Source organism: Tachyglossus aculeatus, unplaced genomic scaffold (assembly GCF_015852505.1).
Source record: "Tachyglossus aculeatus isolate mTacAcu1 unplaced genomic scaffold, mTacAcu1.pri scaffold_101_arrow_ctg1, whole genome shotgun sequence".
Lineage (NCBI taxonomy): Eukaryota > Metazoa > Chordata > Mammalia > Monotremata > Tachyglossidae > Tachyglossus > Tachyglossus aculeatus.
The window spans coordinates 930951-945129 of record NW_024044842.1 but is presented as its reverse complement, the minus strand read 5'-3'; the positions used below and the strand labels follow the sequence as shown (position 1 = coordinate 945129).

The following is a 14179-nucleotide window of genomic DNA, read 5'->3' as shown; positions in this document are numbered from 1 at the left end:
CTGGGGAGTTTGGGGAGGGGGTGACCGTCCTAAAGGACCGTAGGGGTTGGGTTGGGGGGCCGCCAGGGAGTGGGATTTTGGGGAGGGGGCGGCCCGTTGTTCGTTCATCCACCCAATGGTATTTTTTGAGCGCTTACTACATGCCAGACGCTGTACTGAGCGATCCCTCTGGGCTGGGGAATTTGGGGAGGGGGTGGACCGTCCGAAAGGACCGTTGGGGTTGGGTTGGGGGGCCTCCAGGGAGTGGGATTTGGGGGAGGGGGCGGCCCATTGTTCGTTCATCCACCGATGGTATTTTTTGAGCGCTTACTACGTGCCAGACGCTGTACTGAGCGATCCCTCCGGGCTGTGGAGTTTGGGGAGGGGGTGGTTGGGTTGGGGGGCCTCCAGGGAGTGGGATTTCGGGGAGGGGGCGGCCCGTTGTTCGTTCATCCACCGATGGTATTTTTTGAGCGCTTACTATGTGCCAGACGCTGTACTGAGCGATCCCTCCGGGCTGTGGAGTTTGGGGAGGGGGTGGTTGGGTTGGGGGGCCTCCAGGGAGTGGGATTTCGGGGAGGGGGCGGCCCGTTGTTCGTTCATCCACCTGATGGTATTTTTTGAGCGCTTACTATGTGCCAGACGCTGTACTGAGCGATCCCTCCGGGCTGGGGAGTTTGGGGAGGGGGTGACCGTCCTAAAGGACCGTAGGGGTTGGGTTGGGGGGCCGCCAGGGAGTGGGATTTTGGGGAGGGGGCGGCCCGTTGTTCGTTCATCCACCTGATGGTAATTTTTGAGCGCTTACTACGGGCCAGACGCTGTGCTGAGCGATCCCTCCGGGCTGGGGAGTTTGGGGAGGGGGTGGACCGCCCTAAAGGACCGTAGGGGTTGGGTTGGGGGGCCTCCAGGGAGTGGGATTTCGGGGAGGGGGCGGCCCATTGTTCATTCATCCACCGATGGTATTTTTTGAGCGCTTACTATGTGCCAGACGCTGTACTAAGCGATCCCTCCGGGCTGGGGAGTTTGGGGAGGGGGTGGACCGTCCTAAAGGACCGTAGGATTGGGTTGGGGGGCCTCCAGGGAGTGGGATTTCGGGGAGGGGGCGGCCCATTGTTCATTCATCCACCGATGGTAATTTTTGAGCGCTTACTACGGGCCAGACGCTGTACTGAGCGATCCCTCCGGGCCGGGGAATTTGGGGAGGGGGTGGACCGTCCTAAAGGACCGTAGGGGTTGGGTTGGGGGGCCGCCAGGGAGTGGGATTTCGGGGAGGGGGCGGCCCGTTGTTCGTTCATCCACCGATGGTATTTTTTGAGCGCTTACTATGTGCCAGACGCTGTACTAAGCGATCCCTCCAGGCCGGGGAATTTGGGAAAGGGGTGACCGCCCTAAAGGACCGTAGGGGTTGGGTTGGGGGGCCGCCAGGGAGTGGGATTTCGGGGAGGGGGCGGCCCGTTGTTCGTTCATCCACCGATGGTATTTTTTGAGCGCTTACTATGTGCCAGACGCTGCGCTGAGCGATCCCTCCGGGCCGGGGAATTTGGGGAGGGGGTGGTTGGGTTGGGGGGCCTCCAGGGAGTGGGATTTCGGGGAGGGGGCGGCCCGTTGTTCGTTCATCCACTGATGGTAATTTTTGAGCTCTTACTACGGGCCAGACGCTGTACTGAGCGATCCCTCCGGGCTGTGAAGTTTGGGGAGGGGGTGGACCGTCCTAAAGGACCGTTGGGGTTGGGTTGGGGGGCCTCCAGGGAGTGGGATTTGGGGGAGGGGGCAGCCCATTGTTCATTCATCCACCGATGGTATTTTTTGAGCGCTTACTACGTGCCGGACGCTGTGCTGAGCGATCCTTCCAGGCCGGGGAATTTGGGGAGGGGGTGGTTGGGTTGGGGGGCCTCCAGGGAGTGGGATTTCCTTGGGCAAGTCATTTAACTTCTCTGTGCCTCAGTTCCCTCATCTGTAAAATGGGGATGAAGACTGGGAGCCCCCCCGTGGGACATCCTGATCACCTTGTAACCTCCCTGGCGCTTAGCACAGTGCTTGGCGCATAGTAAGCGCTTAATAAATGCCATAATAATAATAATTTTGGGGAGGGGGCGGGCCCTTACTCGTTCATCCACCGATGGTATTTTTGGAGCGCTTACTACGTGCCGGACGCTGCGCTGAGCGATCCTTCCGGGCCGGGGAATTTGGGGAGGGGGTGGTTGGTTTGGGGGGCCTCCAGTGAGTGGGATTTCTTTGGGCAAGTCACTTCCCTTCTCTGGGCCTCAGTTCCCTCATCTGTCAAATGGGGATGAAGACTGTGAGCCCCCCGGGGGACCACCTGATCACCTTGTAACCTCCCCGGCGCTTAGAACAGTGCTTGGCACATAGTAAGCGCTTAATAAGTGCCATAATAATAATAATAATAATAATTTCGGGGAGGGGGCGGGCCCTCGCTCGTTCATCCACCAGTGGTATTTTTTGAGCGCCTACTACGTGCCAGACTCTGCGCTGAGCGATCCCTCCGGGCTGTGGAGTTTGGGGAGGGGGTGGTTGGGTTGGGGGGCCTCCAGGGAGTGGGATTTCGGGGAGGGGGCGGCCCATTGTTCATTCATCCACCGATGGTATTTTTTGAGCGCTTACTACGTGCCAGACGCTGTACTAAGCAATCCCTCCGGGCTGGGGAATTTGGGAAAGGGGTGACCGCCCTAAAGGACCGTAGGGGTTGGGTTGGGGGGCCGCCAGGGAGTGGGATTTGGGGGAGGGGGCGGCCCGTTGTTCGTTCATCCACCTGATGGTATTTTTTGAGCGCTTACTACATGCCAGATGCTGTACTGAGCGATCCCTCCGGGCCGGGGAATTTGGGAAAGGGGTGACCGCCCTAAAGGACCGTAGGGGTTGGGTTGGGGGGCCTCCAGGGAGTGGGATTTCGGGGAGGGGGCGGCCCGTTGTTCGTTCATCCACCTGATGGTATTTTTTGAGCGCTTACTACATGCCAGATGCTGTACTGAGCGATCCCTCCGGGCCGGGGAATTTGGGAAAGGGGTGACCGCCCTAAAGGACCGTAGGGGTTGGGTTGGGGGGCCTCCAGGGAGTGGGATTTCGGGGAGGGGGCGGCCCGTTGTTCGTTCATCCACCTGATGGTAATTTTTGAGCGCTTACTACGGGCCAGACGCTGTACTAAGCGATCCCTCCGGGCCGGGGAATTGGGGGACGGGGGGTGGACCGTCCCTGGGGCGGCGGGGCGAGTGAGGCCCGCGGGTGGGGAGTCTATTTGGGAAGCGGCGCGGCTCGGCGGGAAGAGCCCGGGCTTTGGAGTCCGAGGCCATGGGTTCGAATCCCGGCTCCGCCCCGTGCCCGCTGTGTGACCTTGGGCGAGTCACTTCTCCGAGCCTCAGTTCCCTCGTCTGGAAAATGGGGGTGAAGAGTGGGAGCCCCACGTGGGGCAGCCTGATGGCTTTGTATCCCCCCCCCCCCCCCCGGCGCTTAGAACAGTGGTTGGCACATAGTGAGCGCTTAACAAATGCCAACATCATTATTATTATTATTATTATTGTTATTTGGGGTGGGGGGCGGCCCGCTGACCCCTGACCCTTGACCCCTGACCCCCCCCAGGAGCCGGCGAGCCCAACGTGGACGGTCTGGCCAACAACCCCTACCGCAGCAAGAAGCAGAGGCAGGAGTGGGAGGTCAAGGCCTTACTGGAAAAGGTGGGTGACCCCCCCACCCCACCCCGGGGGGCGGCGGGGGACTTGGGGGACCCTCCCCGCGGACCCCCGTCCCTTCCCGTCCCCTCCCGTCCCCCCTAGATCCCCGCCGAGCTCATCGGGCTGGACCCCCACTGCCTGGGCCGGGTGGACGTGCAGACCATGGAGCAGCTGAAGCGAGACAAGATCGAGAGGCTGGTGAGACCCCCGGACCCCCCCCTCCATCCTCCATCCTCCTCCTCCTCCGTTGAGCGCTCACTACGCGCCTCGACGGTAGTAACGGCGGCCTCGGCTAAACGCCGGCCGTGTGTCTCCATCACGGTGACGGTGGTGGTGGGGAAGCGCTTCGTATAGGCCTCCGTAATAGCGATAGTGGGGTTGGGGGAGCGCTTAGCATAGGCCTCGATAATGGTAATAGTGGTGGTTGGGGAGCGCTTAGTATAGGCCTCGATAATAGGGATAGTGGTGTTGGGGGAGTGCTTAGTATAGGCCTCGATAATAGGAATGGTGGGGTTGGGGGAGCGCTTAGTATAGGCCTCGATAATGGTAATAGTGGTGGTTGGGGAGCGCTTGGTATAGGCCTCGATAATAGGAATAGTGGTGGTTGGGGAGTGCTTAGTATAGGCCTCGATAATAGGAATGGTGGTGGTTGGGGAGCGCTTAGTATAGGCCTCGATAATAGGAATGGTGGGGTTTGGGGAGCGCTTAGTATAGGCCTCGATAATGGTAATAGTGGTGGTTGGGGAGCGCTTGGTATAGGCCTCGATAATAGGAATAGTGGTGGTTGGGGAGTGCTTAGTATAGGCCTCGATAATAGGAATGGTGGTGGTTGGGGAGTGCTTAGTATAGGCCTCGATAATGGTAATAGTGGTGGTTGGGGAGCGCTTACTATAGGCCTCGATAATAGGAATAGTGGTGTTTGGGGAGCGCTTAGTATAGGCCTCGATAATGGTAACAGTGGTGGTGGGGGAGTGCTTAGTATAGGCCTCAATAATGGTAATAGTGGTGATTGGGGAGCGCTTAGTATAGGCCTCGATAATAGGAATAGTGGTGTTGGGGAAGCGCTTAGTATAGGCCTCGATAATGGTAATAGTGGTGGTTGGGGGAGCGCTTAGTATAGGCCTTGATAATAGGGATAGTGGGGTTTGGGGAGCACTTAGTATGTGCCTCGATAATAGCAATAGTGGGGTTTGGGGAGCACTTAGTATAGGCCTCAATAATAGGAATGGTGGTGTTGGGGGAGTGCTTAGTATAGGCCTTGATAATAGGAATAGTGGGGTTGGGGGAGCGCTTAGTATAGGCCTCGATAATAGGAATGGTGGGGTTTGGGGAGCGCTTAGCATAGGCTTCGATAGTGGTAATAGTGGTGGTTGGGGAGCGCGTAGTATAGGCCTCGATAATAGGGATAGTGGTGTTTGGGGAGCACTTAGTATAGGCCTCGATAATGGTAATAGTGGTGGTTGGGGAGCACTTAGTATAGGCCTCGATAATAGGAATAGTGGGGTTGGGGGAGCGCTTAGTATAGGCCTTGATAATAGGAATAGTGGGGTTGGGGGAGCGCTTAGTATAGGCCTCGATAATAGGAGTGGTGGTGGTTGGGGAGCGCTCAGTATAGGCCTCGATAATAGGAGTGGTGGTGTTTGGGGGAGTGCTTAGTATAGGCCTCGATAATAGCAATAGTGGGGGTGGGGGAGCACTTAGTATAGGCCTCGATAATAGGAATAGTAGTGTTGGGGGAGCGCTTAGTATAGGCCTCGATAATAGGAATAGTGGTGTTGGGGGAGCGCTTAGTATAGGCCTCGATAATAGGGATAGTGGGGTTGGGGGAGCGCTTAGTATAGGCCTCGATAATAGGAATAGTGGTGTTTGGGGAGCGCTTAGTATAGGCCTCAATAATAATATGATATATATATATATGTATATATATATATATATATCATACTATTATTGAGGCCTATATATATCACCATTTATATATCATATATAAATATATGTTGCCAGCTTGGACATCCAGTGGTCTGCGCACAGTGAGCGCTCAATAAATATGATTGAATGAATGAAAGGATAAATATAGGTTGCCAGCTTGGACTTCCCAAGCGCTTAGTCCAGTGGTCTGCACACAGTGAGCGCTCAGTAAATACAGTTGAATGAATGAATGAATGAATATAGGTTGCCAGCTTGGACTGCCCAAGCGCTTAGTCCAGCGGTCTGCGCACAGTGAGCGCTCAATAAATACGGTTGAGTGAATGAATGAATAAATATATGTTGCCAGCTTGGATGTCCGGTGGTCTGCGCACCGTGAGCGCTCAATAAATACGATCGAATGAATGAATGAATGGATAAATAGATGTTGCCAGCTTGGACTTCCCAAGCGCTTAGCACAGCGGTCTGCGCACAGTGAGCGCTCAATAAATACGGTTGAGTGAATGAATGAATAAATAGATGTTGCCAGCTTGGACGTCCGGTGGTCTGCGCACCGTGAGCGCTCAATAAATACGATCGAATGAATGAATGAATGGATAAATAGATGTTGCCACCTTGGACTTCCCAAGCGCTTAGTCCAGTGGTCTGTGCACAGTGAGCGCTCAATAAATACGATTGAATGAATGAATGAATGAATGAATATAGCCAGCTTGGACTTCCCAAGCGCTTAGTCCAGTGCTCTGCACTCAGTAAGCGCTCAATAAATACGATTGAATGAATGAATGAATGAATGAATATATGTTGCCAGCTTGGACGTCCAGTGGTCTGCGCACCGTGAGCGCTCAATAAATACGATTGAATGAATGAATGGATGAATGGACAAATATATGTTGCCAGCTTGGACTTCCCGAGCGCTTAGCACAGTGCTCTGCACACGGTAAGCGCTCAATAAATGCGATTGAATGAATGAATGAATGAATATACGTTGCCAGCTTGGACGTCCAGTGGTCTGCGCACCGTGAGTGCTCAATAAATATGATCGAATGAATGAATGAATGGATAAATATATGTTGCCAGCTTGGACTTCCCGAGCGCTTAGTCCAGTGCTCTGCACTCGGTAAGCGCTCAATAAATACGATTGAATGAATGAATGAATGAATATATATTGCCCGCTTGGACCTCCCAAGCGCTTAGTCCAGTGGTCTGCGCACAGTGAGTGCTCAATAAATACAATTGAATGAATGAATGAATGAATAGATGTTGCCAGCTTGGATGTCCAGTGGTCTGTGCACCGTGAGCGCTCAGTAAGTACGATCGAATGAATGAATGAATGGATAAATAGATGTTGCCCGCTCGGACTTCCCAAGCGCTTAGCCCAGTGCTGTGCACACAGTGAGCACTCAATAAATACAATTGAATGAATGAATGAATGAATATATATTGCCAGCTTGGACTTCCCAAGCGCTTAGTCCAGTGCTCTGCACTCAGTAAGCGCTCAATAAATGCGATTGAATGAATGAATGAATGAACAGATGTTGCCAGCTTGGACGCTGAGCACCGTGAGCGCTCAATAAGTACGATCGAATGAATGAATGAATGAATGGATGAATAGATGTTGCCAGCCCGGACTCCCCAAGCGCGCTCAGCCCAGCGTTCTGCACACAGTGGGCGCTCAATAAGTACGATTGACCGGACGACCCCCCAACCCCCCCCCCGCCCCCCGTGTCCGCAGGGCTTCGACCCCGACGCCCGGACGCCCTTCCAGCCGCGGGCGAAGACGAAGGGCCGCGGCTCGGCGGCCGGCCTCCTCCGGAGGAAGAGGAAGGTGGCCGACCAGGACAAGAGGGTGAGGACGGACGGCGATTATCTAATAATGGCGGTTTCAAGTGTCCCCCCCCCCCCCCCGAGGAGGACGGGAGGGTGAGGACGGGGGAGGCGACAGATAAGCGCTCAATAAATACGTCCGATCGATCTTTTAGACCGCGAGGCCGCCGTCGGGTCGGGCCTGTCTCTAGATGTTGCCAACTTGGCCTTCCCGAGCGCTCAGTACAGTGCCCGGCACGCGGGAAGCGCTCAATAAGTACGACCGATCGATCCTTTAGACCGCGAGGCCGCCGTCGGGTCGGGCCCGTCTCTAGATGTTGCCGGCTTGGCCTTCCCGAGCGCTCAGTACAGTGCCCGGCACGCGGGAAGCGCTCAATAAATACGACCGATCGATCTTTTAGGCCGCGAGGCCGCCGCCGTCGGGTCGGGCCTGTCTCTAGATGTTGCCAACTTGGCCTTCCCGAGCGCTCAGTACAGTGCCCGGCACGCGGGAAGCGCTCAATAAGTACGACCGATCGATCCTTTAGACCGCGAGGCCGCCGTCGGGTCGGGCCCGTCTCTAGATGTTGCCGGCTTGGCCTTCCCGAGCGCTCAGTACAGTGCCCGGCACGCGGGAAGCGCTCAATAAATACGACCGATCGATCTTTTAGGCCGCGAGGCCGCCGCCGTCGGGTCAGGCCCGTCTCTAGATGTTGCCGACTTGGCCTTCCCGAGCGCTCAGTACAGTGCCCGGCACACGGGAAGCACTCAATAAATACGACCGATCGATCTTTTAGACCGCGAGGCCGTCGTCGGGTCGGGCCCGTCTCTAGATGTTGCCGGCTTGGCCTTCCCGAGCGCTCAGTACAGTGCCCGGCACGCGGGAAGCGCTCAATAAGTACGACCGATCGATCCTTTAGACCGCGAGGCCGCCGTCGGGTCGGGCCCGTCTCTAGATGTTGCCGGCTTGGCCTTCCCGAGCGCTCAGTACAGTGCCCGGGGTGCAGGAAGCGCTCAATAAATACGATTGATTGATCTTTTAGACCACGAGGCCGTCGGGTCGGGCCCGTCTCTAGATGTTGCCGGCTTGGCCTTCCCGAGCGCTCAGTACAGTGCCCGGCACGCACGAAGCGCTCAATAAGTACGACCGATCGATCTTTTAGACCGCGAGCCCGCCGTCGGGTCGGGCCCGTCTCTAGATGTTGCCGACTTGGCCTTCCCGAGCGCTCAGTACAGTGCCCAGCACGCGGGAAGCGCTCAATAAATACGACAGATCGATCTTTTAGACCGCGAGGCCGCCGTCGGGTCGGGCCCGTCTCTAGATGTTGCCGGCTTGGCCTTCCCGAGCGCTCAGTACAGTGCCCGGCACGCGGGAAGCGCTCAATAAGTACGACCGATCGATCTTTTAGACCGCGAGGCCGCCGTCGGGTCGGGCCCGTCTCTAGATGTTGCCGGCTTGACGTTCCCGAGCGCTCAGTACAGTGCCCGGCACGCGGGAAGCGCTCAATAAATACGACCGATCGATCTTTTAGACCGCGAGCCCGCCGTCGGGTCGGGCCCGTCTCTAGATGTTGCCAACTTGGCCTTCCCGAGCGCTCAGTACAGTGCCCGGCACGCGGGAAGCGCTCAATAAATACGACCGATTGATCTTTTAGACCGCGAGCCCGCCGCCGTCGGGTCGGGCCCGTCTCTAGATGTTGCCGGCTTGGCCTTCCCGAGCGCTCAGTACAGTGCCCGGCACGCGGGAAGCGCTCAATAAATACGACCGATCGATCTTTTAGACCGTGAGCCCAGTGTGCCTCAGTTCCCTCATCTGTAAAATGGGGATTAAGACTGTTGTAATAATAATAATAATAATGATCGGTGCCTCAGTTCCCTCATCTGTAAAATGGGGATTAAGACTGTTGTAGTAATAATAATAAAATAATAATGATCTGTGCCTCAGTACCCTCATCTGTAAAATGGGGATTAAGACTGTTGTAGTAGTAGCAGTAGTAATAATAATAATAATAATAATGATGATGATGATGATCTGTGCCTCAGTTCCCTCATCTGTAAAATGGGGATTAAGACTGTTGTAGTAATAATAATAATAATAATAATAATGATCTGTGCCTCAGTACCCTCATCTGTAAAATGGGGATTAAGACTGTAAAAATAATAATAATAATGATGATCTGTGCCTCAGTTCCCTCATCTATAAAATGGGGATTAAGACTGTAGTAATAATGATAATAATGATAATAATGATCTGTGCCTCAGTTCCCTCATCTGTAAAATGGGGATTAAGACTGTAGTAATAATGATAATAATGATAATAATGATCTGTGCCTCAGTTCCCTCATCTGTAAAATGGAGATTAAGACTGTAATAATAATAATAATAATAATAATAATAATGATCTGTGCCTCAGTTCCCTCATCTGTAAAATGGGGATTAAGACTGTAAAAATAATAATAATAATAATGATCTGTGCCTCCGTTCCCTCATCTGTAAAATGGGGATTAAGACTGTAATAATAATAATAATAATGATCTGTCCGTCAGTTCCCTCATCTGTAAAATGGGGATTAAGACTGTAGTAGTAATAATAATAATAATGAGGATGATCTGTGCCTCAGTTCCCTCATCTGTGAAATGGGGATTAAGACTGTAATAATAATAATAATAATAGTCTGTGCCTCAGTTCCCTCATCTGTAAAATGGGGATTAAGACTGTAGTAGTAATATATAATAATGATCTGTGCCTCAGTTCCCTCATCTGTAAAATGGGGATTAAGACTGTAGTAACAATAATAATAATAATAATAATAATCTGTGCCTCAGTTCCCTCATCTGTAAAATGGGGATTAAGACTGTAAAAATAATAATAATAATAATGATCTGTGCCTCAGTTCCCTACTCTGTAAAATGGGGATTAAGACTGCAATAATAATAATAATAATGATGGCATTTGTTAAGCGCTTACTATGTGCGAAGCACTGTTCGAAGTGCTGGGGGAGATACGAGGCGAAATAATAATGATCTGTGCCTCAGTTCCCTCATCTGTAAAATGGGGATTAAGATGTAATAATAACGATGGCATTTGTTAAGCGCTTACTATGTACCAATCACTATTCTAAGTGCTGGAGGAGATACGAAGTGATCAGGTTGTCCCCCGGGGGGCTCCCGGACTTCATCCCCATTTTCCAGATGAGGGAACTGAGGCCCAGAGAAGTGACGTGACCTGCCCAAAGTCACCCAGCTGACCGGTGGCGGAGCCGGGATTCGAACCCACAGCCTTGGACTCCCAAGCCCGGGCTCTTTTCCACTGAGCCACGCTGCTTCTCTATAATAATATTAACAATTGTTATTATTAGTTTATTATATATAATATAGTCATACAGTAATTACAATCAATTATACAATAATAATAATAATGATGGTATTTAATCAATCATATTTATTGAGCGCTTACCGTGTGCAGAGCACTGTACTAAGCGCTTGGGAAGTAATAACAATAATAATAATAATAAATGATGGCATTTGTTAAGCGCTTACTAGGTGCTAAGCACTGTTCTAAGCGCTGGGGGAGATACGAAGTGATCAGGTTGTCCCACGGGGGGCTCCCGGACTTCATCCCCATTTTCCAGATGAGGGAACTGAGGCCCGGAGAAGTGACGTGACCTGCCCAAAGTCACCCAGCTGACGGGTGGTGGAGCGGGGATTCGAACCCGCGACCTCGGACTCCCAAGCCCGGGCTCTACCCACTGAGCCACGCTGCTTCTCTATAATAATATTAGCAATTGTCATTGTTAGTTTACTATATATAATATAGTCATGCAGTAATTATAGTCAATTATACAATAATAATAATGATGGTAATCAATCAATCGTATTTATTGAGCGCTTACCGTGTGCAGAGCACTGTACTAAGCGCTTGGGAAGTAATAACAATAATAATAATAATAATAATACTAATGATGGCATTTGTTAAGAAGCGCTTACTATGTACCAAGCACTGTTCTAAGCGCTGGGGGAGATACAGAGTGATCAGGTGGTCCCACGGGGGGCTCCCGGACTTCATCCCCATTTTCCAGATGAGGGAACTGAGGCCCGGAGAAGTGACGTGACCTGCCCAAAGTCACCCAGCTGACGGGTGGCGGAGCGGGGACTCGAACCCGCGACCTCGGACTCCCAAGCCCGGGCTCTACCCACTGAGCCACGCTGCTTCTCTATAATAATATTAACAATTGTTATTATTAGTTTACTATATATAATCAATCAATCGTATTTATTGAGCGCTTACTATGTGCAGAGCACTGTACTAAGCGCTTGGGAAGTACAAATTGGCATCACATAGAGACAGTCCCTACCCAACAGTGGGCTATATAATATAGTCATGCAGTAATTATAGTCAATTATACAATAATAATAATGATGGTAATCAATCAATTGTATTTATTGAGCGCTTACCGTGTGCAGAGCACTGTACTAAGCGCTTGGGAAGTACAAGTTTAAGCGCTCACTATGTGCCGAGCACTGTTTTAAGCGCCCGGCGGGGCGGGGGGGGATACAAGGTGATCGGGGTGTCCCAAGTGGGGGGGGGGGTCGCAATCTTCATCCCCATTTGACAGATGAGGGAACTGAGGCACGGAGAAGTGACGTGACCTGCCCAAAGTCACCCAGCTGACGGGGGGCGGAGCCGGGATTCGAACCCGCGACCTCGGGCTCCCAAGCCCGGGCTCTTTTCCACTGAGCCACGCTGCTTCTCTATAATATTACAACTGTTATTATTAGTTACTGTTATCATTAGTTTACTATATATATAATATAGTATGACTATATATAATATAGTCATACAGTAATTATAGTCGATTGTACAATAATAATAATGATGGTATTCAATCAATCGTATTTATTGAGCGCTTACCGTGTGCAGAGCACTGTACTAAGCGCTTGGGAAGGACAAGTTGAAGCGCTTACTAGGTGCCGAGCACTGTTCTAAGCGCCCCGGGGGGGGGGGGATACAAGGTGATGGCACGGTCTTCATCCCCTCAATCAATCAATCAATCAATCGTATTTATTGAGCGCTTCCCGTGTGCAGAGCACTGTACTAAGCGCTTGGGAAGGACAAGTTGAAGCGCTTACTAGGTGCCGAGCACTGTTCTAAGCGCCCCGGGGGGGGGATACAAGGTGATGGCACGGTCTTCATCCCCTCAATCAATCAATCAATCAATCGTATTTATTGAGCGCTTCCCGTGTGCAGAGCACTGTACTAAGCGCTTGGGAAGGACAAGTTGAAGCGCTTACTAGGTGCCGAGCACTGTTCTAAGCGCCCCGGGGTTGGGGGGGGATACAAGGTGATGGCACGGTCTTCATCCCCATTGGACAGATGAGGAAACTGAGGCACGGAGAAGTGAAGCGACTTGCCCAAGGTCACACAGCTCACAGACACCGTGGTTATTATTAGGTGTTGGCTAGTACAGCGCCAGGCGCCGTACTGAGCGCCGGAGACGGTACCCCGGGGGGGTGGGGGGGGTCGTGCCTCAGTTTCCCCCCGTCGCCGCAGATCCCCGTGTCCCTCCTCCCCCGCAGGAGCTGATCCGCCAGAGTCTCCAGGAGAAGGAGCGGGAAGGGGAACCCGGAAAGAAGGGGAAACTGAGGCCCCCGGGCTCCCGGCCCTCCGCCCTCGACAGATTCGACCGGTGACCCCCCCGCTTTGGACGACGACGACGATAATTACAATATTCTTGATAATTGCGGTGTCGTCGGTTCAGCGCTCGCCGGCGCCGGGCAGTGTACTGAGCGTCCCCCGCCGAGGGACGCGGTCACTGGAGGACGCCACTGGCCCCGGGGCCCTGCGCTGGGGAGGAGGAATGGAGTCGATGGAGGGATCTGCTCAGCCTTAGGCGCTTAAGACAGTGCCTGGCACGTAGTAAGCGCTTAGCGGATGCCATTATTCAGCGCTTGCTAAATGTGACTTAATAATGATAATAATAATAATAATAATGATGATGGTCCTCGGTAGGCGCTTACTATGTGCCAAGCAGTGGTTTAGCCGAATGATGATAATGACGCTATCCGTTAGGCGCTTACTATGTGCCAAGCAGCGGCTTAGCAGAATGATCATAATGAGGCCGTTAGGCGCTTACTATGTGTCAAGCAGTGGCTTAGCAGAGTGATAATGATGCTGTTTTAGGCGCTTACTATGTGTCGAGCAGCGGTTTAGCAGAATGATCATAATGAGGCCGTTAGGCGCTTACTATGTGCCAAGCAGCGGTTTAGCAGAATGATCATAATGAGGCTGTTAGGCGCTTACTACGTGCCAAGCAGTGGTTTAGCAGGATGATGATAATGACGCTATTAGGCGCTTACTATGTGTCAAGCAGTGCTTTAGCAGAATGATCGTAATGAGGCTGTTAGGCGCTTACTATGTGCCAAGCAGCGGTTTAGCAGAATGATACTAATGAGGCCGTTAGGCGCTTACTATGTGCCAAGCAGTGGTTTAGCAGAATAATAATGACTCTACGTTAGGCGCTTACTATGTGCCAAGCAGCGGTTTAGCAGAATGATCATAATGAGGCCGTTAGGCGCTTATTATGTGTCAAGCAGCGGTTTAGCAGAATGATCATAATGACGCCGTTAGGCGCTTACTATGTGCCAAGCAGCGGTTTAGCAGAGTGATAATGACGCTGTTTGAGGCGCTTACTATGTGCCGAGCAGTGGTTTAGCAGAATGAGAATAATGAGGCTGTTAGGCGCTTACTATGTGCCAAGCAGCGGCTTAGCAGAGTGATAGTAATGACGC

At 52.4% G+C, this 14179-nt stretch overlaps 1 protein-coding gene across 1 annotated transcript in view; it reads left to right on the top strand.

Annotated features, from left to right (window-relative positions):
* Positions 1-13149, top strand: part of WDR46 (WD repeat domain 46) — a 49650-nt gene extending 36501 nt beyond the window's left edge. Inside the window, exons 17-20 of the mRNA XM_038742251.1 lie at positions 3574-3668; positions 3768-3863; positions 7321-7434; positions 12968-13149. Coding sequence (XP_038598179.1) covers positions 3574-3668; positions 3768-3863; positions 7321-7434; positions 12968-13081 — 419 coding nt within the window. The 3' untranslated portion in view covers positions 13082-13149. The remainder of the gene's footprint in view (positions 1-3573; positions 3669-3767; positions 3864-7320; positions 7435-12967) is intronic.
* Positions 13150-14179: the final 1030 nt, after the last annotated feature.